The sequence below is a fragment of the Urocitellus parryii genome, chromosome 13 (genome assembly GCF_045843805.1).
Source record: "Urocitellus parryii isolate mUroPar1 chromosome 13, mUroPar1.hap1, whole genome shotgun sequence".
Lineage (NCBI taxonomy): Eukaryota > Metazoa > Chordata > Mammalia > Rodentia > Sciuridae > Urocitellus > Urocitellus parryii.
This window is the reverse complement of record NC_135543.1, coordinates 59831174-59855013: the sequence shown is the minus strand read 5'-3', so window position 1 is coordinate 59855013 and position 23840 is coordinate 59831174. Positions and strand designations below refer to the sequence as shown.

The 23840-nt window shown below is 54.4% G+C and overlaps 1 protein-coding gene across 2 annotated transcripts in view; it reads left to right on the top strand.

Annotated features, from left to right (window-relative positions):
* Gnal (G protein subunit alpha L) overlaps positions 1–23840 on the top strand; it is a 117539-nt gene that overhangs the window by 30646 nt on the left and 63053 nt on the right. Inside the window, exons 1-4 of one of the 2 annotated variants that reach the window (XM_026415494.2) lie at positions 2043–2184; positions 2462–2534; positions 3496–3550; positions 3695–3814. In XM_026415494.2, the coding sequence (XP_026271279.1) occupies positions 2043–2184; positions 2462–2534; positions 3496–3550; positions 3695–3814 (390 nt within the window). Of the gene's footprint in view, positions 1–2042; positions 2185–2461; positions 2535–3495; positions 3551–3694; positions 3815–23840 lie in introns of those variants that run through there. The other variant, XM_026415493.2, reaches the window with a different exon arrangement.

The window sequence follows — 23840 nt, the reverse complement described above, 5'->3', positions numbered from 1 at the left end:
AAGGTCCTTTATTCCAGAGAGAGCACAGAGGGAGAGGGCCCATCCAACACTGGGGGGGGGGGGGTTGCTCAGTCCAGGGTAAGTCTAACTGGAGATGCCTGAAGATCTCGGTGAGTTCAGGGACAGTGACAGGGTGCACCAGGCTGCAGGTCTGATGCCAATGTCCTCAGAACTGGGCATATGGAGTCCACAGGATGCAGCCAGGCCCCAGGAACTTGGCTCAGGGAGTCAAAGCTCAAGTCCCCCCCGCCAGGGGTGAGCAGAGGCCAAAGGGCAGCATGGGGAGCCAAAGGCAGGAGCCTCCAGGAGGGGTCAGAGCTGGCTCCCCTGAAGAGGCCCAGGTCCTGGAAGCCCACTAAAGAGGATGTTTTTGGTGGAAGACACAGGCTAAAGCCAGAGTGACCAGGAAGCAGGAAATGCTGGCAGAGGCCCAGTGCAGGAGGAAAGCTGGTGGAACTGACCAGGTGCCAGACTGAGGTTTTGTTTGACTATAATGGGACAGAGCTTCATGTGTCTGCCTGCTTGAGGGAAACCAGGGTGTGGGAAGAGAGGCTGAGGAGATGGAGAGCTGGAGGGTGCAGAGGACAGAAGCCCATCCCCGCCACGTGGAAAGTGCAAGTACTGGCAGGCCTGGCTTCTCCCTCAGGACAGAGGCCAGTGTACGAAACTGCGGGCAGATGGTGTGGGTTTGGTAAGGCAGGGCAGGCGGGGGCTTAAACATCTGAGCAAAGACATGGATTTGGTGAGCAGTGCCCAGGTCCCGCTGGCCTCAAAGCAATCTGTCCACACATGGAAGAGTGATCTTCAGGGCTGGATGCTGGTGTCCACGACTTTGGCCAAGTCGCGCCTTGTGGCTTTCGCCCTCCTGCCTCGCGAGTTCAACAAAGCTGCTGACCCCTTGCTGCTCGCCTTGCGGAGGAATGGAGAGCCCTGGACTTCAGTCACCCAGCAGGACAACAGGTGCCCTCTCTGCTCTGCGGCCACAATGCAGAATTCAACGCCATGGTGCCTTCTGAGAAGTAGTAGAGCTGTCCCCAACTGCAGAGGAGAAACCTGGGCTGGAGGTAAAGCGAGCGAGCAGGGAGGCGGCGGCGTGGGTGAGCGGAACAGTCTAGAAACTGCAGGGAACAAAGGCGGAGTGACTGGCGCTCCGAGACCCTCCTCCCTGATAGAATATGCATGATCCTGAGCGAGGCCTCGCCGCCCGCCCGGAGCGGGGAGGCGTCCAAGGAAGGCGGGGAGCGCGCGCCCAGACGCACTCTCGGGCGCGGGGTGCGAGACAGCCAGGCGGCCGCGGCCGGCGGAGCGGGCTGCGGCTCGGGACCCACGAGGGCCAGTGTAAGCGTCCTGCCCTTCCTCCCGCTCCCGACCCCACCCGCACCGCAGCCCCTCTCCTAGAGCCCTGGGGTCAGCGCCCGGCTGCCCGCCGAACCTACATCCTTCCCTTGCCCCTTCCCCTGTCCCCCACGGGGAGTGCAGACCCGGGAGGGGGCGCGTGTCCCAGGCTCTGAGCAGGTTGCGCAGGAAGGTGGCCACAGTCGCCCAGCGGGGACCTGGTGACGCACTCGGTCCCACTGCTTTGCGCTCGGCCACCATACCAGCGGGAACCCGGCACCGGCCGAGCTCGCCGCCCTGGAGGTCCCCGCTGGGCGGTACCGGACTAGGCGCTGAGCGCGGGCGCGGAGCCTTGGGGCGAACCGAGGGCGCAGCGCCTCCCTGGCTGTCTCCCGCAGAGCCCGCCGCCCGCCGCCCGCGCCCCGGCTCCCTGCGTTGTGCGGTGCATATCCAGCAGATTCCTAAGTCCCTTCAAAAAGCGTTTTCCTCCGCGCGTGTTGCTTGCGTCTTCCTGGTTGGGAGTTTGCGGTAGGCAGAGGGAGGGAGAAGAACCGCCCGTTGCGATCGGAAAACACCAGGAGACCAGACCATCTCTTTCTGCAGCGTGGAGAAAAGACGCCTTCGCAGGACCCACAACTACCTGCACCTCCCTCTTGCTCTCGGTGCGCCTTCCTACCTGTGCCTGACGTCCACCCAAGCGGGCAGGCATGGGCTGTCTGGGCAACAGCAAGACCGCAGAAGACCAGGGCGTCGATGAAAAGGAACGACGTGAGGCCAACAAAAAGATCGAGAAGCAGTTGCAGAAAGAGCGCTTGGCCTACAAAGCGACCCACCGCCTGCTGCTGCTGGGTAAGGTCGGAGGCTCGCGGCCGCTCCGCCCGGCGCGCCTGGCACCCGCGGAGCTCACGGCCGAGCTCCCGTCCAGGATTGCAGCGAGCACCGGGCGGGGCGGGCAGGAGCGGGAGGGGACCGAGACCCGACGCCGCCGACCGCGGCGAGCTCCTCCACAGCAACCGGCGTGTCCGCGAAAATCCCCACGTAGGGGCAGGAAAATAATAGGGTTAGCGGAGAGGGGTGGCCACGCGGTGAGCGTACAGTTGACAGCATTCTTTTTGTTTGTTCCTAGGGGCTGGAGAGTCTGGGAAAAGCACTATCGTCAAACAGATGAGGATCCTGCACGTGAACGGATTTAATCCCGAGTAAGAAAGCCCAGTTTCAGTTTTGCTACCGAATTGCATGCAGACTTTTTGACTTCTCTCACAGCTCTCCCAGCAATTCCTTTCTCTCTGCAGCTCCTTTGATGACCCAAGAGTCCTTTTGGCGGGGCGGGGTGGGGGGGGGATAGAAATTCTGTTGTTGAATCTGCTTAATTTAGGCAAACCTTTCTTGTGGCAGTGCATAGTTTAAAAAAAAAACTTGTTTAACAAAATATGATCTGTTAGGTATTCTTGGGGTATTGATGTGCAATATTGGCACTGCTCTGAGCACTCAACCAATACACTGGTTCCTGGTCCTTGGAGGGTGGGAGATTGCCTCCAGGACACCTGCCTATACCAGAAGTCCTGGGGTGACTGAGTTGTTACATAAAATGGCCTGGGTTTGATGTAACCCACACACATCCTTTCAAACACTTGAAATCACCTCTAGATGATTCATAATACCTGATATGATGTACATGTTATGTAAATAAATAATTGTTTAATAAATAATAACCAGGGGAGTCTGTTGGGTGCAGATGTGGTTCTTTTCCCCTGTATTTTCTATATCTAGTCAGTTGACTCCACCTATGTGGAGTGCATATAAGGAATCCAGCGGTATTTTAAGATATACTTTTCTCTGTAGTCTCTCTTGCTCACATCTGTTTGTACCCATGGGTAGATTTAAGTGTAGCCAAATCATTGCATTTACAAGCAGTGCTCATCACAATGTTGCCATGTTTTTGTGTGATCTGCTTGCTTTAGTTATAAGACTGGGGCATTCAAGTTTGTTTAGAGTACAAATTAGAAAAGGGTTGTTTTCCTTTCCCTGGTAAAAACTTTGTCCTGAGAGTCAATTCTGACCTCAAATTCTACCAATGCTGCCATGAGGTGTAAAATCCCACTCATTGGATACCAATCAGTGCTGAGGGAGAATTAAATTAATAACTTTCTTCCAACATAGGGAGAAGAAACAGAAAATTCTGGACATCAGGAAAAATGTCAAAGATGCTATTGTGGTAAGAAATATTCTTAATGTTTACCAGAAAGATTAAGTAGTCTGTGCTGTAAAACTACACAGGTGGAGATTACATGTGTGAGATTATCACACGTGGGGCCTACATGTCACGTTTCTTTCTGTTTCTTTCTTCATTCCACGTTAGACGATCGTCTCAGCAATGAGTACTATAATACCTCCAGTCCCACTGGCCAACCCCGAAAACCAGTTTCGATCAGATTATATCAAGAGCATAGCGCCTATCACTGACTTTGAATATTCTCAGGTAAGTAAATCCTTCCTGAAATATTTTCAATAACTGTTTTTAATGGGATGGCTTATTGAGAATCAGTGTTAATGCTCATTCATTATTAACTCTTCAAAATCTAGCTCTTTAAATATTTCCTCTTTAAGAAAATATTCGTGTTTGTTAAAAGAATTAAAGACAGTAGGACCATCATAAGTGCTTTCATGAATTTCATGGGAAGACAGCATGCCTTTAGGAATCTTGGTAGAGCTTTTTCCTGTATTCTTTAAAATGAACAATTAAGCAGCATCCCAGATCTCAACAGCAGAGATTACGTTAGTAGAGAAGAATACTGATGGTACGCAATCACCTCCCTGGAGTAACAGAAAGGGCAGAGTCCTGCGGACTCTCAGAGGGGACCTCGTGCACAGGTGTGCTGCATCCAGTTAAACCCTCCGAAGGCTGCCTTCCTCATCACTGCTTGGCAGTTGGTTTGTGTAGAGGGGAATTTTCAGTATTAGTGGCCTCTTGTTTGGTGGATTAGCATTTCTTAAAAATATTGCCAGTTGGAAATTCCATGAAGCAGATTTTAAAGGAAAAATATTCAGTTCTTCAGAAAGCCATTTTTGGCTACAGTTGCACCAAAAGAGCCTGTGTGTGTGTGTGTGTGTGTGTGTGTGTGTGTGTGTGTGAGAGAGAGAGAGACAGAGAGAGAGAGAGAGAGAGAGAGAGAGAGAGAGAGAGATCAGTGAAAGTACTTTAGCATTTTTGTGGCCTGGCTTGGTGGTTTGGAGACAGCCTTCATTCTCGGAATCCTGTCTTCAAGGACAGCTTGTGTAGACACCAGTTTGTGAGTGGAAGGGCTCCGTCCACCCTGGCTGCAGGGCCGGGCACCCCCGCTGGCCCACACGCTCTTAGCAAGGCTCTGTTGTCCGCACGCCCTGTATTGGTATGAGGAATAACAACTACGTTCTTATTTGCATCTTCTATTGTGATATTTTGCTTCTGACAAGCACCCCAGCTTAGCCTGTGACACCACCAGAATTTTTGAAAAGAAGTTTGGGGTGGCACCCAGGCAGAGGAAGGGACTGGGCACCTGGCACAGGGGCACACTGGTCTTCTAAAATTGTCTTTACTTGGATAGCAGAGAAGGGTTGAAGGGAAGGCGGGGCCAGAGAGGCCAGGGCCACACATCAGCCACACCAGGAGCCCCCTTGTACCAGCCAGAGCGTGATGGTGTCCTCCTAGGTCCCTGTGGCATTTTGTATGTTGGAGAAATCACTCAAAACGGTGGGGTCTAGTTTGGAAGCAGCAGTGGTGTCCCATAGACATTTAAAGACCACATGTGAACGTGGACATCAGTTCTGCTGTGTCTACCCAGAGTGACGTTCCATGCTCAGTAAAGAAAGTCATCTCTCCATGTGTCAATAGGTCAAGACGCATCAATCAGTTCCACACCATTTTCTCCTCATGACGCACTCACAGAGAAGGGAGCTTTATTCAGTCTATTCAGAAACTGTCGGTATTATCCAAGGAGTCCATTTGATTCCTGAACGTGGTCTCTAAGTTAAATTATATTTAGTTTAAATAAAAATATACAAACTTGAGGAACCATTTCCTTTGAATGCATGTACTTTCACATTTGTTTTTTAAGGTTACTTAAAATTGGTGGTCAGAAACCATAATTAACTCTCAGAAAAATAAAAGAGAACTGGGCAGTAGCAGAGACAAATGTAATGTAATCCTCTTTTAGAGATGAGGCTCTTCTCCAGGGTGACTCCAGTCCCGTTGTAATGTTGACATTCTGCCGTCTGTCTACTCCCGTCAAATGAGAGTATGTTTTATTTACAACTTAGACTTACACAAATAAGGAAGTTAATATCAAATATATAGTGTTCCTTCTGAAAATGTTATTTTTATTTTATGATGCATGCACACGATTTCCAGGGACATGTATCCATTTTTCCCAGAGTGCCTGGAAATAGTCACACTACTTCTTTTATTGGATCATAAGTTTCTAGATTCTCACCTTTGGTTCTAGCGGTGCTGGGACAAACCCAGGGCCTCCCATGCCTGGCAAGGGGGCTCCCTCTTGAACCACATCTCCAACCCCAGTAAAATAACTTTTGAACCAAATGTACTCTATTGCCAAAAATCAATTTTGGGGACTGGGCCGGTAGCTCAGTGACAGAGCTCGTGCCTAGCATGCGTAATCCCTGGGTTCCATGCCCAGGCCCCCAAACAGAACAAATCAAATTTCTGAGTTCTTCAAGTTCAGCAGGAGAAATTAGAAGAATAACTTATTTAGAAATACAGGTGGGTTCCCCGTTTTTCCTACTGCCTTTTCTTTGAATTCACTTGAACTCTGAAACTTCAGGGGTGAAGGGAGGAAGGGAAATGTGTCCCTGCCTAGAAGCCAGGACCGCCATAGGCAGGGTAGAGCTAGAGGCCAGGTCTTGGCCTATTGGGCCAGGTGCTGAGCACGTGCTGGGCAGTGGGCTTCAGGAGGCCACTGTGTTTGGTCCAGATCACGCTGGCCATGGGGGAGGGGGCTGGGAGGAGGCAAGCTCTGGCGGCCACTTAGAGGCTGAGGTAGCATTCCAGATGCCAGGTGATGGGGTGACTTGGTGGGAGCTGGTGACCATGGACACCCAGAGAAATGGCCCGAGTTAGGATTCACTGTGGAAATGGAGCCACTCAGACTGGCTGATGTTTGGACGTGGTTTGGGAGGGAGATGGAGAAATCAACAAGGCCAGGGGTTTGGCCTGAATTTCCTGTAGATGGTAGAAAGAGGGCGGGCGGGCAGAGGCGGGTGTGAGGAGGTGCCGCGAATTCTCCTGGTGGGTTGGAGACGCTGTTCACACCTGTCCTGCGGATGGGGTGGAAAGCCTGGTTCGTGGGTGGAGCCCAGGGTGGAGGAGGCTGAGGGCCTTCAGACCAGGGATGTTCTGGTGAGGTGGCCAGAGAAAGCCAGAGGTCGAGGGACAGCAGCTGGGCCAGTGCAGGGCTGAGGACTCAACTGGGCCTTGGGGTATCATGGCTTTGGCAGCTTGAGGTCCCCAGTGCCCTTGTCCTGGGCTGGCAAGTGTCAAGGAGAGGGTGCCGCCTGGGACCCTGGAGCCGCAGGGCATCAGGCTTTCCAAAGGTCCTCCTGTGATGGGAAGCTGAGAAGCAGGGCAGCAAGTCCAAGGGCGACAGAGGCCAGGGAGGGCTTCTCTTGAGATGAAAGATCTAGAAGCAGCTGGATACACACGGCCTGAATTGTCTGGTGAAGCAGGAGAAAGTGGCAGTCCAGGCGGAGAATGGCTGTTGACAGGGCAGAAGGACAGACTACCTGCCACTGGACAGGAGGGAGCGCAGAGCAGCAGGTGCAGGCCAGGTGAGGGTTCAGATTTGGTGGCACAGAGTTTGCTAAAGCAAACTGGCGACTTAGGTGAAGATGACTGTCTCGTGTGGGAATCATCCAGAGCCAACCCGCCTGCCATTTGTGGTTTTGTTTGAGCTCAGTGGACGATGACAGTGGAGCCCTTTTGACCTCAAGCCCCAGGACACAGTTATTCCCTTCACCAGCCAACAGTGTAAACAGGGAGTTCTTGCAGACATGAGAAGCAAACGATCCAGCTGTCCTCGAAGCCAGCAAGAGGCTCACTGCTGGATACTGTGGAATTCTGGGGACAAGCCCAGCACAATGTGTTGGATTTGAATTTCAAATAAAATAAATGAAAAAGCGCTTTGCCGCATGTAAATCCAAAGGGAAAGGGAAGGTGCTGGTCCAAGGCGACTCATCCAGCCCCCGTTGCCTGGGATAGTGTTTTCCCCATCAGTGTGTCCAGACTTGAGATCACCCTGGCTGGGCACTGACTCTCCCCAAGACCCCTTCCCTGGCTGGCCCCAGGTCTTTGCAACCCAGTTTTGGATCCCACCTGATTCGTATCCACAGGGAGGGAGAGGAGATGAATAGGCTGTAGTGACTATCACAAGAGATCGAAGATCAATGGGTCGATTATTAATAGGAAAATGTCATAGTTGCTCCAAGTCCCCAAAAAGCCTTTGGTGTGGAACTAAGCAAAATCACTGCTGAGATAAACTGAAGTGCTTATTTGTTAATTTTTTCTTCTTCAAATGTGATATTGTATTAGCTCTTTTAAAATTATGTTTCGTTAAATTTTAAGGGGAAGAGAATAAATGAGTCTTAATAAGAAATGCAAAAGCGGTCTCACCTTGTGGCGCACGCCTATCATCCCAGTGGCTGGGGAGGCTGAGGCAGGAGAATCACAAGTTTAAGGCCAGCCTCAGCAACTTTACAAAGTCCTAAGCAACTTAGTGAAACCCTGTCTCAAAATAAAAAATAAAAGGGAAGTGGAGCTGGGGACGTGGCTCATTGGTGAAGCGACTCTGGGTTCAGTTCTAGTATTGCCCCCCACAAAATGTAGTTCCATCTGGCAGTCGATGACCCATCGTTACCATCAGATGGCTCCTAAGTTAAAAATCCAGAGAGCTAGCTCATCAGTGGTGCTCAGCTGGGCTAATGTGTGAGTGCTCAGTTAAAGTAGAGGCAGAGGACCCCCCAGGGACTGGAGCAAGGTCTGGGGAACCAGGCTAGCCAATGTGGGTCTCAGCTCTACCGTCTCTGGGGGCATGACCTCTTAGCTACGCCCGCCTGTGTGCTCTGCCTCGGTGGCGAGTGAGTGCAGAATTTCTAGAACACAGGGCAGTCATCCAGCTTAGGGGCTTTCCTTGCTGTTTCTGTTTGTCTGTGTCAATCAGCCAATTTGAAGCCACCGTGTAAATCGGGTAAGAGTGCGTGCCTCCGTGGGAGCCCAGGTCCCCAGCACTGTCCTCCAGTGGTGCTCCCCTGGACCTTCCTCCCAGGCCCTCCCCACTCAGCCCGTCACTGCTGGGAGATGCAGGCTTTCTGTGTCAGCTCCCCAAGAACAGCTGGGGACCAGGCCTCCACCCCCACCCTCAGCTGGCTCTGGAATTTGCATCTTATGTCTGGGTACACTGAAAATGTCACCAAAGGCCTGTTGCTCACTGAGGACCTGTGGGCATGACCTGCCGGGGTGGGCTGGCTAGAGGAGGCAAATGAGGCCCACACTAAAATTCAAAATGATGTCGAGACAGCCACCCTCTTCTGGCCCTGGGAACCGGGAGTGTGTGGCTCAGGGGTAGAGCACTGGTGTGCATGAGGTCCCGGGATCTTTCCCCAGCCCCGGGAGCAGGACAGACAGAGAAGAAGCCACAGAGCAGGGTCCAAGGCAGGGAAGCCTGGGGCTGTTTTCCACAGGGAGCTGAAATGCATGAGGAGTTTCACGTATGGCGCGAAGAATAGGTGTCGTCTTAGATGTGCTCAGTGTGGCTAGAAGTGAGGGTGGCTCCTCTGGAGGCCCCACCGTCTGCCGCAGCAGGAGCCATGGGGTGGAAGGGACTGGGCTGCCTGTGTGGGCCCGAGGCAGGGGCGGGGCCTGTCAGGTGCAGGAGGGGTACAGGTGTTGTAAGGACATCTCTCTGGGATCTCTGGCAGGATGGTGGCCAGGTCTGGAGGGGAGACTCCAGAGCCAGCCCGGCTGCCCTCTGAGTCCAGCCCTGCTCTGTTCTTGCCGTGACCTGGGCGGGTTGCTCGCTGCTTGTCTGCTCTGCGTGGTTCAGCAGCAGTGATCACAAGGCCGACCGCATGTGGCTGTCAGGGGTGCCGATCTGGGGCGGTGGCTGGTCCCCGGGAGTGGCAGCTTCCACATGAGCTGCCTGCTCTGCCTGAGAAGGAGCATGGGCGGCAGGCAGCTGGGTGAAGCCCTGCCATCTGCCCAAGGCCACAGCGAGCCAGCCCACGGCAGGTCAGGGGCCCTGTGTTCTCCTCCCGTATCATCTCGGCCCCAAACCTCCTGAGCTCCTCCCATCTCGTGCGTCCTGAGATCCTGGTGGTCTAAACACCACCCAGTCCCCATCCCATCCCCTCTGGATCGCAGGCAGAGCCCTCTGAGCCCCTGCCACAGACCAGCACTGTCCCTACCACCTTACAGCATCCTGGGGAGGTGGCCCTGGGGACAGCGCTGGCCCCGTGCTTGGAATCCTAACCTTTGCCTCCCTTCAGAGGTCAGGTTTCTGTGTGAGAGTCCTCCGGACACCCCCACTGAATGATGTGCCTGGACCTCGCTTCCTGTCTGGTCTGTCACTAGAGTGTCCCAGGGACCCCCACCCACTTCTCTGTCTTGCTTTCAGTCCGACTTTCTTAAACCGACTTATTCGCCCTCGGTTCCCACCTGGGGCCTGCCTGGTTCTGTGATGGGCCCCAGGTTCCCACAGCGCACTGGACCTGTGCTGGCTCTGCTGGGCCTCGTCCACCTTTCACCTTGTTCTGGGGCTACAGGGTCTGCCCAGCTTTGCTTCGGGTTCTAACAAGTGCTGAGCTAATCCGACCGGGTGCTCACCCCAAAGTGCTTTATGCTACCTGAAGAGAGAAAGGTGAGAGGTGTCTGGAATTGACCGCCAAGGCTAGTTAACACTAAAATAAAGACCAGCTTTCAAGCAACAGGCATTTCCTCAGGAAGGTAGTCAGCATTTAGAATTTTTGTAAATGAGAGATTCTGAATATCCTAGGTGTCTCCATTGGTTTTTTAAAAGTCCCCAAAAAGATCCTTTTAAATGAGCCATTTCTCTAAGCTAGAGCTGCTTTCTCTAATCTGCACCTCTGATAGCCTCTCTCTCCTGGAATTTGCTAGAAGGGCCACCTGCCTGTCAGATTCAGGCCATGTTGAGTCCATAGAGAATTCTAGAAGTCACACTTTGAAACTGAAACTGGTGTGTGTTGAGGAGACTGTGACTGAGGTCCTTGTCGTGTGATGTCCCAGCTGAGGATAGGAACCAGGAGGTAGGACTTGGGAACATCCGCTGGTTTCCCGGGATGTCCGTGGAGTGCCCTGGCCTGGGCCAGGATGGAGTGGGACTTCCCAGGGGATTCTGTAAGCAGCGGTCTACTGAGGGCTGGCCTTGAGGTCCCTGGGCTCTGACTACGGATGCCAGGTGTGAAGGGATCTGTACCGGGGGTGGCATGGACTGAGCCCGCTCCTTCGCCAAGCACAGGGAGGCTCATAAGGAGCAGCACTTTTCTCAGGCTGGAGGGGATTCAGGCTTGACGAGGAGGTGGTGCCGTCCCGAGATGCTGCGCTCAGAGCGAGCCTCTGGGAACACCCGAGGACCCCACCAGCTGGCTCGTGCTGAGCCGGAGCGCCTGCAGGGACAAGGGTCAGGTGCGAAGGTGGGCAGAGACAAGCACGGGCACCAGAGGTAGGGGACAGGTTGGTGACCTGCAGGCAGCAGCTCAGACAGGCACCCACACCTGGACAGCAGGTTGGATGGGGCTGTGTAACGTGGCAGGGGCTGGGCCCCTCCTCCTCGCGGGTGCAGAGACCCTGTCAGTCAGGGGTTTCCCTCAAGGCAGGGACAGAGAGCTGGTTGCCTTTGGGACAGTCTCTTCTGTATTCACAGCGAGGCTGCGGAGGGACGGCATGATGGAGCTGGTCTCGATGGGGCTCGGGAATCTCCTCTGCTGGAACCCTGTCTCCAGGCCACAGGGCCATGAGGAATGCTGGGGGGGGGGACCCCAGGAGCATTGTTATCGTCATTATCTTTCTTACTTTGCATATCCTGTATGCTAATAAGAGAATATTGAAGTTAGATGTGTCAAGCGTATTAGAGCTCCATAAGATGCTTTTTAAAAAGTCCATTTTTTAAAATACTGTCATAAGGGGTCTTCCTGATAAACTCTTTTTATTTTACAATAATTTTGAAATTACTTCCAAAATGTAGAAAAAATAGTCCAGCAAATTCCCGTCCGTCCTTGCTTCCCCGGGTGGGCGGGTGCTTCCTCACTCTCTGCTCTAAGGCACATTCCCACTGACACCTGAGAGGTGGCACACACCCCCCCCCCATGGCAGTGTGTGTCCCCAGAACAAGGTCATCCACTTGTGTAACCACAGCTCAGCTATCAGTAATTATCAGCTACCGTCTGTTATCTTGCCAATAATCCCGTCCAGGATGGAGCAGGACCTCCCATCTCCACCTCTTCCTGTCCTGACCGGGATGTGGCAGGTCCTGGTCAGAGCCCTGGCTGAGGGCTCCCGATGTTTTCTGGTGACCAGGTGGGGTTTTGTGTTTGGCAAGAAGGACGCTTGAGGGATCTCCATTCCTTCTCAGTGTAGCTGTGAAATTAACTCTGCACACGGAGCTGAGGTGGGGTGGTCCCTGCAAGGGGCCCCTGATCCCAGAGTCATTCCTAAGTAAAGGTAGGAATGTCTTTGGGGACAGAATAAATGCCGTGTTCTTACCCCAGCGCTCATGTGCTGGTTTTAGCACACTAGTGAATCTGAATCACATTGAACACGTACAGGGGACACTTTTGCCCTCTGGTCCTCCTTCTGTGAATCCTGCAGGGGACGTGAGGCAGAGGGCCCGGGCTGCTGCTTTCTTATGTGCCAAGGAGACGCAACTGAAGCTGGCAGTGTCCCACCATGATGCTAGGAGCTGAGCCTTGTGGATTTTATCTAAAGGGCTCATGCTTACAGAGGTCCATTTGAAGTTAGAGTAACTAAGGCAGTACTCTTGCAATCCCTGGGATGAGAGAGCTCTGAGACGTCCAGTCTAGGAAAGTGTGACATTGTATCCAGGCTCCCTGGGTTTACGAGCCTGGAACCAGTAATGAGACTTGCCTTCGCCTCTAAGGACACCTGCAGTTCGTGGAACAGGACAGGAAGATATTTTAGCATGAGTGCCTTTTGTCCCTGTCATCACTGGCCTTATGTAACTCTGAGAGAAAATATTTTGAACTGTCGAGCTGTCTCTTGGGAAATGGCAGAAGGGGCAGGAAGCAGGCGACGTGAGTCAGCCTGGGTGGCACAAGAGCGCAGAGGTGTCGAGGGGCTGGGGAGCCCTGGAAGGTCTGCACAGGGCTCCAGCTGTCCGGAGGACGCCCTCCATGAAGGCATGGGGTCTCTTCACCTCTTAAAATAATTCCTGTCACTTGCTATGCCGTGTACATGCAATTCAATCAGCTTTCACATAATGTCCTCCCCAGGGAAGGAATTTCCATTTTAAAATCATGTCTGTATGTGTTGGAATAGGAAATATAAGTGTGGGCAAAAAAGCCAAAAACAGGAAAGAGGATGGAACGAAGAGGGTCTCTCCTGCTGCCCACCCCCAGGTCCTCACCTGAGGCAGCCGGTGAGACGTGCAGCAGCTGAGAGTTTGGCACAACAGCAGTTAGAGCACCCCAGCCATCTTCTTCACACACACACGCACACACACACATACATGCACACTGACACACAGACACACACGCGTGCACACATGCACACATATGCACACACAGAGACACGCACACTGACACACAGACACACATGCATGCACACACACTCATGTGCGCACACACATGCACCAACACAGAGACACATGCACACACTCACACAGACACACACTGACACACAAACACACATGCATGCACACACATATGCACTCACACACGCAAACACATGCACCAACACAGACACACACATGCACACATATGCACACACCGATGCACACACGCAGCATGCACATGCACACACCCACACATGCACACATGCACACACATCCTGACACAGACACACATGCACACACATGCTGACACACATACACATACACACACATGTACACACATGCATGCATATACACATAACACACACGCACACACGTACACACAACACATGCACACACACAACACATACATGCATGCACACACATGCACACATATGGACACACAGACACATGCACACACACATACACATACACACATACACACATACCATGACACATGTACACATGCACACACATGCTGACACACAAACACACATGCACACATACAGACACACACATCAACACAGACACACGCACACACACACATGCACACACATACCAACACACAGACACATGCACATGTACACACACACATACACACAGACACGCAAGCACATGCACACACACACAACTTTTTGTGTGAGGTGCTGGGGAAGGAACCCAGGAGCCCTTTACATATTTTTATCTTCTAATGAAGATCATCTATTATGAACTGTAATCACAGTTAACCTCATTAGTGGAGAAATATCTGTACGGAATTGCCATGTTTTTTACATAAAATCTAACCTTACAGTGAGTCGTATGGGACTGTGGGGCCTGGAAACGCGGGAAGATCCAACTGGGCACCCCCCGTGTTCCTGTTCTGAGGTGTCCAGCTGCGGGCTTCCTCCCCCAGAGGAACCCCACGGTTAGCAGAAGGACATTGGGAGCAGCTGACCTCTGGGTCCCGTGTGGTGGCCACTGGCCCTGGACAGTGGCCGGCAGGTCTTGGGACATGTCTCCTACTTGCTCAGGTCCTTGCAGGGGTCCTCCTCCCAGTAGCTGCCATTCAGGCCGAAACTCTCCATCTAGAGTCTTCTGCCCACCTGTGTCTATTTCTGTCTCAGCCCAGTTTGAAACTTCTGCCCAAGAAAGAACCCCTGGCTTCCTTCCTGTCCACACCTGCCCCTCTGTGCCTCTGCACTCTCCCCTCCTTCCTACCAGGTCTTCTCCCACCTCCTCAAACCTGGCTGGGCGCAGTGGCCACACCTGTAGAACCCAGGACTCAGGAGGCTGAGGCAGGAGCATCTCAAGGCCAGCGTCAGCTACTTAGTGAGACTCTGTCTCAAACTAAAATAAGAAGGGCTGGGGTGCGGCTCAGTGGTCAGCACTGGCCTGGCATGTGCCAGCCCTGGGCTCAGTCCCCGGTGCACCCCTCTGCCCTGCCTGCTGCTTTTCTCCCTCTTCCTGATCAACTCGGATTCCCAGAACCGCAGTCTGCAAGCATGTGGTTGTCCTTATCCGCACGTTCATCTGCCAGAGGCCAGAACGACAATCTCGACCACCTGGTAACTAGTCAGTCAATGCCGAGTGATAACTCAGAACAGGTTAGTTGCCTGCTTTTTAAGTCTCTCCATTTGCCAAGGCTGGGCTTATTTAGAAAGCAGATTTGTGTGGGCATAATTTGAAATATTTATTTTTCGGTGCCTGCCCTTTCATTCTTGAAGCTCGTGGTGTGGTTAGTCACATTGGGTTCGTCACTTAGTGCACCCTGATCAGGGGCAGGACCCACCTTCCCCTTGCTTGGCGTGGCATTTGGCACACAGTTGTGCTCAGTAAGTGGGTGCCGAAACCAAGTATGGGCCACCCGCTCACGCTCCGTCGGCACTCAGGACATGGGTCTCACAGAGGAGGCCACCGTACACCCTCGCGGCTCCGGAAGCTCCGGCCTGATGGAGAGACAGGCGTGTGTGATACCTCACACGTAGCACAGATAAAGGTGCAGGACTCAGCGCGGACGTCAGTGTGCAGGTCAGGGCCCTGGAGCAGACGAGCTCACGCGGCAGCACTTGAGGCGGTGGGACTTCCTGGCTGAGGGACAGTCTCACTCAAGGTTGTGGAAGAAAGACGCCGCCTCTGCCCGGGCCCAAGGTGGGCATTGGGGGCAGAGACAGAGAGGGGCCAGGACTGCCAAGGAGAGGGACATGCTTCCTGTTTTTAAATGTGGCACCTTGTAGGCTTGGGGTGTGGCTGCCGACAGCAAAGCAAGAAGGAAACCTTAGGAGGCCGGGGCTGCCAGGTCAGGAAGGCACGTCCATCACCAGCCTCAGGGCTCCCGTCTGTGGGGACTGTCAACTCTGCTGGGACCCCAGACAAGCTGAGTCCACATGCTCCCTCCACAGCGCTCACAAGAGCAGAGAAGTCCTGGTGGCCAGTTCACTGTGGCTGTCCACTTACTGTGCACGCTCAGGACCACTGGTGTTAAAGACCGATTGCATTATAGATGTCTTTTCATTTTATAAAGCCTGCAAACTTAGAGCAAGAAGAGATGGACACCCCTTACTTCACGTATTTTCCTTTTGAACTTCCTCGTCCCTACTGAGGTAAAATGAACCTTCCCTAATCTTGCTCATTCTTCCCATTTATTCACATGCACACTTGTAACACACATGCCTACATGTGCACACACGTACACATGGGCCTGAATCACGCGCCAAGCAATTACCTGCATTTTGAACATTGCTTTGAAAATATTACCCAGACACCACAGCCAGCTCCGTGACTGTTCTTCAAGAATGTCTAAAAAGAATGAAAGATCTCTTCATAGCAAAAACATTTAGAGTTGGCTCTAAACCCAAAAACAGGAAATACACATCTCCTCTTGATTTCCCACTCTCCCACCACCAGATGAGAATGGCAGGAGCTTTAGCAGCCATAGTTTAACTGTGTCTAGAGCCGTCTGTGCGGTCTCTAATGAGGAGAATTTAACTGGTATGTTTGTAGACAAATGAAAACTGTCACTTGAGTCTTCATTTTTATCGAAAACCACATTCAGGGTTTTGTGACGTTGCGGTCAGGTTGTGTCTGTGCCTGCTGGCCAAGGTGTGGCAGCACCAACAGAGGCCTTCTCTGGAGCCCACCAGCCTCCCCCGTCCTCCCTCAGGCCTCTCTGCCCCTCACTGTCTGAATGTGGTGCCACATTACGGGATGACTTTCCACCTCGGAGTGTTCCGCTTCAAACTCCCCATGGATTGTTTTACCAGCCCCAAGCTGTCGTCTCTTTATGGTTTCCAGTCGACTTCCCCAGAAACCAAGATGGCACCCACTGGCATCCGCGACTGGGACAGTAGATCTGAACTGAGCCTGTGACGATTTCCACCAGTGTTTCTTACGTCTCCTGTTAAAACTTACCTGGGAGGAGTGTCATCCTGTGAGCGTGGTGGCGCCAGAAGTGCCAGATGGCTGCGTCATACGTGCCCACGGCAACTCCAGCAGGACACACGGGGTTTGAATGAATAATGACGACACACTGTCCCGAGGGGGTGAGAGGAGCGTGGGCTTGGCCCCGAGGGAGCAGCCTGTCCCAGGGAAGGCCAGGCCAGCACTGGAGCCAAGTGGGTGACCAGGGGCAGCCTTGGAGGCATGGCCAGGGCAGTGCCAGGTGTGAGTCAGGACACACCCAAGGCTCCTCCTCAGAAACCCTGCCTCTCAGGAAGGATTTCAAGAGAGTCCAGCCCCACAGGAAGGTCATGGGAGAACTCTCCCAGGAGGAGGCCTCTCTGGACTGAATTTTCAGGCAATCCATCTGGACATATTGGCCCTTGCTGCAGTGGAGACTCTTACAGCATGAATGTGGCCTGAATATTATAGTAGAATAAATAAAAACCAGTGCGCATAACACAAGAGGGTTACAGGAAGCGCAGACCAGCTCTGTGCTCCCATAAAAAGGTTGCTTTCAACTGTCCCGCTGGCCCTCCTGAGAGCGCTGGAAGCCCCTCCATCCAATGGCTTCCCATGCTGCCCTGGGGTTGGCTAGGTCTGCCCAGGCTTTCTATGTCAAGTGCTTCCTCTGGGCCCAACAGTTGGCCCAGCACTGTCCCCTAGCAGAGGTCCAAGGGGCCGGCGCAGTGGCTTCTCACACACCTTCGGCCCCACCTCTCCACCCACAGCAGTATGGTGGCTCAGCAAGGCTCCCGGCCTTTCAGCTAGCAGTGGAGCTGGGCTCTCGTGCAGACGACCTGAGAAGGCCTATGTGGCCACCAGGGGGGTGCTGACCTGGAGGCACACTCAGAACACGTCCACGTTCATCCATCTGTGGCTCAGTGCTGCTCCTCCCTGGAGAAAGAGCGTCCTCCGTGAGTAGGACCCTAAGAAGCTGCCAGCATTTGGCCATGTTGAGCTATAAGGTAGCAACCTTTAGGTGGCACGTGCCCATCAGTTTCTGGTACCATCCCTATGTCCCCTGTCCCCATGTGTGGCAGGTGCCCTGAGGGGACCACTGCAGTCCTGCCACCGCGTCCGACCCTTCTCTTTGACACTGCAGCTCTCAGCCCCTGCATGGGTCTTCCTGCCTCCCGCCGGTCAGCAACATCCCCTCCCCCCATTTCCCCTCCTCTGTCCTGGAGCGTCCCTGCTGTGGGACCAGAGGTGGCAGTTTCCCAGTTAGCTACCTGTGTCACGTCACCACAGCAGCCCAGCACCCAAGCATCCCAATTTTGGTGGCTAAGCAGGAACTGGTCCCCTTTCCTGCAGTTGCAGCAGTTATCAGGCAGTGACGTCACCCAAGGGTCCCGAGGGTGTGCTGGGGCAGGAGGCGGACAGGTGGACACTCTGCAGAGCCAGCCCCTGGGGCTGCTCCCACAGTCCACCTGGGGTCGCTTCTTGGGGCTTTTTTTTTTTAAGAAAGGAAACAAAATAGAACCAAAATTCTATGAATAATCATTCCCCACACGATCCTTCAGTCGCTCTGGTGTCTGTGATGTTGGTGGCTGGAGTAACCACCCTTAATGTAAAAGGGTATGGACCTGCCCTTCACCTGGCCTGCGCCCTGCTCCGTCTCTCGGCCCTGGGTGGGTTCAAGAGCATCTCTGTGCTCGGTGTCCCCGTCTGCGAAGTGGGATGGTAGCGGGAATGCCTGTTTGGGGGAATCAAGTGCACTAATCTACAGTGCTGCACGCTGTGGGCAGCAGCGTGAACTTCAGAGGGTCACATGCCGCCCAGGCCCCTGTAACGTGGCACTTATAAATGTGCACACGCTGCCGTCCTGAGTGCCGCTGAGCTCTGAAGCTCTGCACACTCAGTCTTGGGGTTTTGATTTCCAGCCCACGTATGCCTTGGTGACAGCAAGGCTCTCCCTGTCTCCTTGGAGACTCAGGGCAGCTTCTCCTGTCCTTGCTGGACTCCTGAGGGAGCAGTATGGGCCCCCGGGTAGATGGACGGGTGGCACGGAACTCCCCCGTCGGATGCCTCCTTGAGGTGGCCAGAAGCCACGCACGTGCCCAGGGTGCCCAGGAACACGCCTGGCTCAGGATGAATGACCAGTCTGTGGGTTTCCAGGGGACTGGGCCTCTGGTGGCCCTCCAGAGCTTGGCGTTGTGCGGGAAGGATCAAAGTGCCCCATTCCTCAGGAAGTGCCTTGGCCTGGGATAGACCATGTAGTTCTGATAAACGTGCACACAGAAATGCTTCCGCTCCATCCTCTGGGTGTCTGGTGGTGGTGGTGACGGGCCCCACCCTGGTAGGCGAAGGTGATGGCCACTCACAGCCTGCAGGAGCTGCCGTTCACACAGGCTTACATGGGAAGAGACCACCCGAGGAGTCGGTGGGCTGGGGAGGTGGTCGAATTAGCCCAGGCAGTCGACCCAGAACCTGCCCCCGCACAGCTCAGTGGCTCCCCATCCCCTGGCACCCTGCCTCTAGGCAGGGTCGTCCATCGGCTGGCCTTCCCTCCTGTGGTCCTAATTTCAGAGCCTAGGTTGATGGGAACTGCTGGTGTGTGACAGAGCCTGAGCCCTGGGTCTGCACAGAGCAGAGTGACAGGGTGGTGGGCTCACCCCGCTGGGCACCTCTGCATCTCATGGTGACAACCCTCCCTGCAGCCAGTGGCCATCCCTCTGCAGAGGACTCTGTGTGGCAGAGACCTGCTGAGCTTCCCCTCGACCAGCAGTGGCTTCCTAAGTCTGAAGGAGTCACTGTGGGGCACCTCCCAGCCACAGCCAGTGATCCTGGAGGGACCTGGGCTGAGGAGCTCCTGCCAACACTCCTGGGTAGGAGGGCGGGGGCAGACACCGCCGTGGCCAGGCCTCAAGGCCACACCTGCCCGTACCCTCCGGCTTTCCATGTGCCCACATAGTCAGACCCGGCGTCAGAGCCATGATCCAGTCCTGATTGCTCAGCGCTGTGGTGTCCATGGGCTGCCTCCTAGCACACCTGTCAAGGAGCCTGTCCCTGACCCTGTGAGGAGGAGAGAAGGCCAGGCGGAGAAACAGTCCATCCCCGGCCATGTGAAGTGGACAGAAGGCCAGGCGGAGGGACAATCTGTCGCCAGCCCTGTGAAGAGGACAGAAGGCCAGGCAGAGGGACAGCCTGTCCCCGGCCCTGGCCCTGTGAGGAGGAGAGAAGGCCAGGCAGAGGGACAGCCTGTCCCCAGCCCTGTGAAGTGGACAGAAGGCCAGGCAGAGGGACAATCTGTCACCAGCCCTGTGAAGAGGACAGAAGGCCAGGCAGAGGGACAATCTGTCGCCAGCCCTGTGAAGAGGACAGAAGGCCAGGCAGAGGGACTACCTGTCCCCGGCTCTGTGAGGAGGAGAGAAGGCCAGGTGGAGGGACAACCTGTCAATGGCCCTGTGAAATGGACAGAAGGCCAGGCGGAGGGACTACCTGTCACCGGCACTGTGAAGAGGACAGAGGGCCAGGCGGAGGGACAGCCTGTCCCAGGCCCTGTATAGAGGACAGAAAGCCAGGTGGAGGGACAGTGCTTATGCCAGGGGAGCCAGCACCAGAGCCACTCTCAGCAAGATGTTGGAGGTGTCATCCACACTCTGAGGGAGTTCCCTAGGCCCACGTCCTGCTAGGAACAAGGACGGCCAGGAGGAGAGTGGCCTCGCACTGCTCTCAGGAACGGTCACTAGGCCCTTCTGTCAGTGCGTGAGCATCACGGGGTACTTGTGCAGTCTTGGTGGTGTGTGTCACTCCCTCGCTGTGGCTGTGATCTCCCAAGTGAGTGACATCGGTGTTCACGGTGGCCCTGGAGCATCGTGGCAGTACATGGCTCTGCTGGGGGCAGCAGGTCGGTGTGCACCAGTGCCCCTGTGAGCAGGCAAGTGGAACCTCATGCTGCAGCGTGAGACAGCTGCTGTCACTGTGAGGGAGTTCGTCAGTTCCATGGTCATCTCTCAGGGCCACTATGGTGCATGCGACCATCATGGACTGAGCCTCATGGCACGTGACTATACCGTGATCTCAGGCAGGGACAGATGTGCTCAGGCACACACCCAGAGCTCAGAAGCACATCCTCTGAGGCATTCTATACGAAGACTCATTTCCTGGGACGCCTCTGTGTCCCCAGCACAGCACAGTAGTGGACCTGGGCACCTGGAGAGCTTTGCTCTGGATGGTGGGCTGTCATCTCGTTCACTGAGATTGCTCTCCTGAGGTCCACCACAGCAGTTAAGGCCCGACAAGAAGGCTGCAGGAGGAGGCCGTTTATGACCTCCTCATCCCTCGCTCTTGCTCAGTGCCTCCCCGCTGACATCTGAGAAGTCAGGTGTCCCTTTGCTGGGAGAGACCCTGCAGAGTCCCCAGTGTGCACACCCAGTGGCCCCTATGCCACATTCCTCCTCCTCACAGCTGGAACCCGGGCTCTCCAGCCTCTTCCAAGTGGACTCTACAGGACGTTTTTGCAAAAACGTCCAGATTCCAGTTTGCTCATTAGGAAGAAGAATTCGATGCTGTTGAGAAAAGAAGTTCTTTTCATTGGAAAGTGTGTGTTAGTGAGAGCTCCCTTCGTGGGGCACAACTTTCCCTGTAGGGTGAGAGAGGACGCCCTGATGGGGACTTAACTAGTGCTCTCTCCTCCTTGAGTTTGGACCAACTGCAGTTCTGCTGAAGCGGCTTCTGCTCATCACTGGTTATCGACTAGGAATGAGGAAGGCTACACACAGGTCCCCGACCGCTTCCCGGACTCCTAGGAGGTCACTCCAGAAGTCCAAAAACCAAATGGGTCTTCACTGTGCAGAGGCTTCAGATCAAGATAAAAACCCGTTGTTCTTGTTCTCAACATCAGGAGTCAGGAGGAAAATACATCTTTTTACCACTCTTCTATCCTTTGGTCCTCTTTTTTGAACATAAGCATAGGAGTTGGTTCAGAGAATGTCCAAGGGAGTTCACTGATGAGCAACAGAATCCAGGAGATGGAGGGCCTTGTCCAGGTGTAGACCACACCGGTGGAAAAACCAAAACCAGATGCTAGGACTCCTCCTCCTGAGACCATTATTCCTATAACTCAGGTGTCCACGATGCCGCCCTAGTGAGAATCCTTCACTTTTAAGGTACAACGAACCACCCAACCCACAATCAACTCCAGACCTGGGGTGTTGCTCAGTGGTGACGCACTGGCCTGGCATGCATGAGGCCCCGGGTTCCATGCGCAGGACCACCAAAAAACCCAATCCTGTGTAACCATAGCTGGCCTCTGTGGGAAACTCCAGCACTCTGTGCCCCGCTCTCCTGAAGGCCAGTGACGGGCAGCTGATATGGAGCCAGCTTCACAGCACCCTGTGTCCTGAACGCAGTGAGCACCTGCTTCTCATGACGAGGACATTGCACAGCAAGTGAACTTGGAGGTACATCTATCTCTGCGCCTCACCTCCGGCTGCACAGGCTAGTGGGAAAGCACAGAGCACTGGACAGGAAGAGGCCTCAAGACTTGAGGGACACAACGAAGAACAATCTCCCTTGCCAGTCATTTAATTAGCACCCTTGACACGTCTTCCCACTGGGTGCCATGGTGCAGGCTACTCAGGAGGCTGAGGCAGGAGGATCTCTGGAGCCCACCAGCTCAAGGCCAGCCTGGGCACCCCTCGGAAAGTGCTTTCCCTAATGACACCCTTCATGCTTTTCTTTTCAGACCATTTAGTCAGATGGGCAGCCACAGAGGTTTTGAAGTTGTGGAGGATTCACCCCACACAGAAGGATGGGCCGTCACATAGCCCCCTCTCCTTCCTGGGGCTTTAGACATAAGTGCTCACTGGGTCCTCACGGCGCCCCCACCAGGAACTGTCAGGGAACTGCAGTGCAGAGAGGGAAGTCGAGCAGCCCGTCGGCGGAGGGTTCAGGATGGGAACCCCAGAATCTGTTCTGTGCTCTTCTCCCATTCACTGGCTGCCCCTGGGACAGATCTGCCTTCCCACAGCTTGTCCCGTGCTTGACATCCCATGGCACGGCTGCCTTCCCACAGTTAATCGTGGCCCATGCCGTGCTCCTCAGATAAGGGCACCCCAGTGTGCACGGACATTTGAATGTGTGGTGACTTGGGACTGCCGAGCTAGGCTGGCTTTCACCTCCTGGGTTACCTGCCCTGAGCGCTGGGGATTTTTCTGTGGCCCCCAAGCAATGTCCACCCTTGGTACAGATAAACCCTAGTTGAAGACCAAAGGTGAGTTCAGTTCCCTGGGGTATCTGAACCGTGCCCTGTTGGTGGCTCTGTCCCGTCAGATCACTGTGCGTCACATGACGTCCTATCTCCTCCTCCTATTTTTATTATTTCCTCAAAAATGGTGTCAACTACCAACTGATTGGGCATCCCAAAGGGTCGGTCTGGGGCCTGGGTAACATCTTCAGAGGCCATGTGCTGTCACAGAGAAACGCTACGGAAGGGTTTTGTCTTCCCTCCCCCCTCCCTATGCTTGTGAGCCATGGAATGTCACTCGGAGACACTCTGGGCCAGGGGATACAGAGCAGCCTGCCAGCTCTGGGACCCAGGGAACCGCGACAGAGGTCTTCCTGGATGCACACAGTGAGCACATCGATGAACATTTGAAGAGAAGCAAACCCTGTTTTTACCAAATTCCGGCATCGTCAGGGAGATGCATCCCAACAGCAAGAGTTGGAAATTGTAGAAAGAGCCAGAGGCGAATGCAGAGGAAAGGAAGGGCCAGCCCCTCCTAGGCCTGCAACAGTGGCTCTGGCAGACAGAGGAAATCTCACCGCAGTTTGGAGATGGGGGTCTCTGGTGAGGCAGAGGGAAGGCCAGAGACGCTGACCCACGGCAGGCACCACGGCAGGCACCACGGCAGGCACCACGGCAGGCGCCACGGCAGACTGCGGCAGTTCGCCTCTCTTGCCTGGGACTTCCACCCGAGCCTCCTTCCCCCGGATGCAAGCGTGCTTTCCACACCAGTGTTCACAGGGGCACATGGCACGTGGCCGGGCTGCAGGCAGGTAAAGCAACGGAAAGGCTCCAGGCCTGAGGCACAGAGGACCCGCTGACATGAGCCTGTGTGGCAGAGCAGGCTTCATTGCGCAACCCGAAAAGGGGAAGTCACCTGGAATGACAGGGAGCTCACCAGGTCCGGGCCCCAGGACAACCTGACTATTCAGCAAAAACTCAGATCTAGGAGTCACTCTGTTTGGGGGTGTCCCTGGGCCGGCCGCCTTCGGGTAAATTCCCCAGTCACCTCCTGTGTCGGGTGGGCTGGA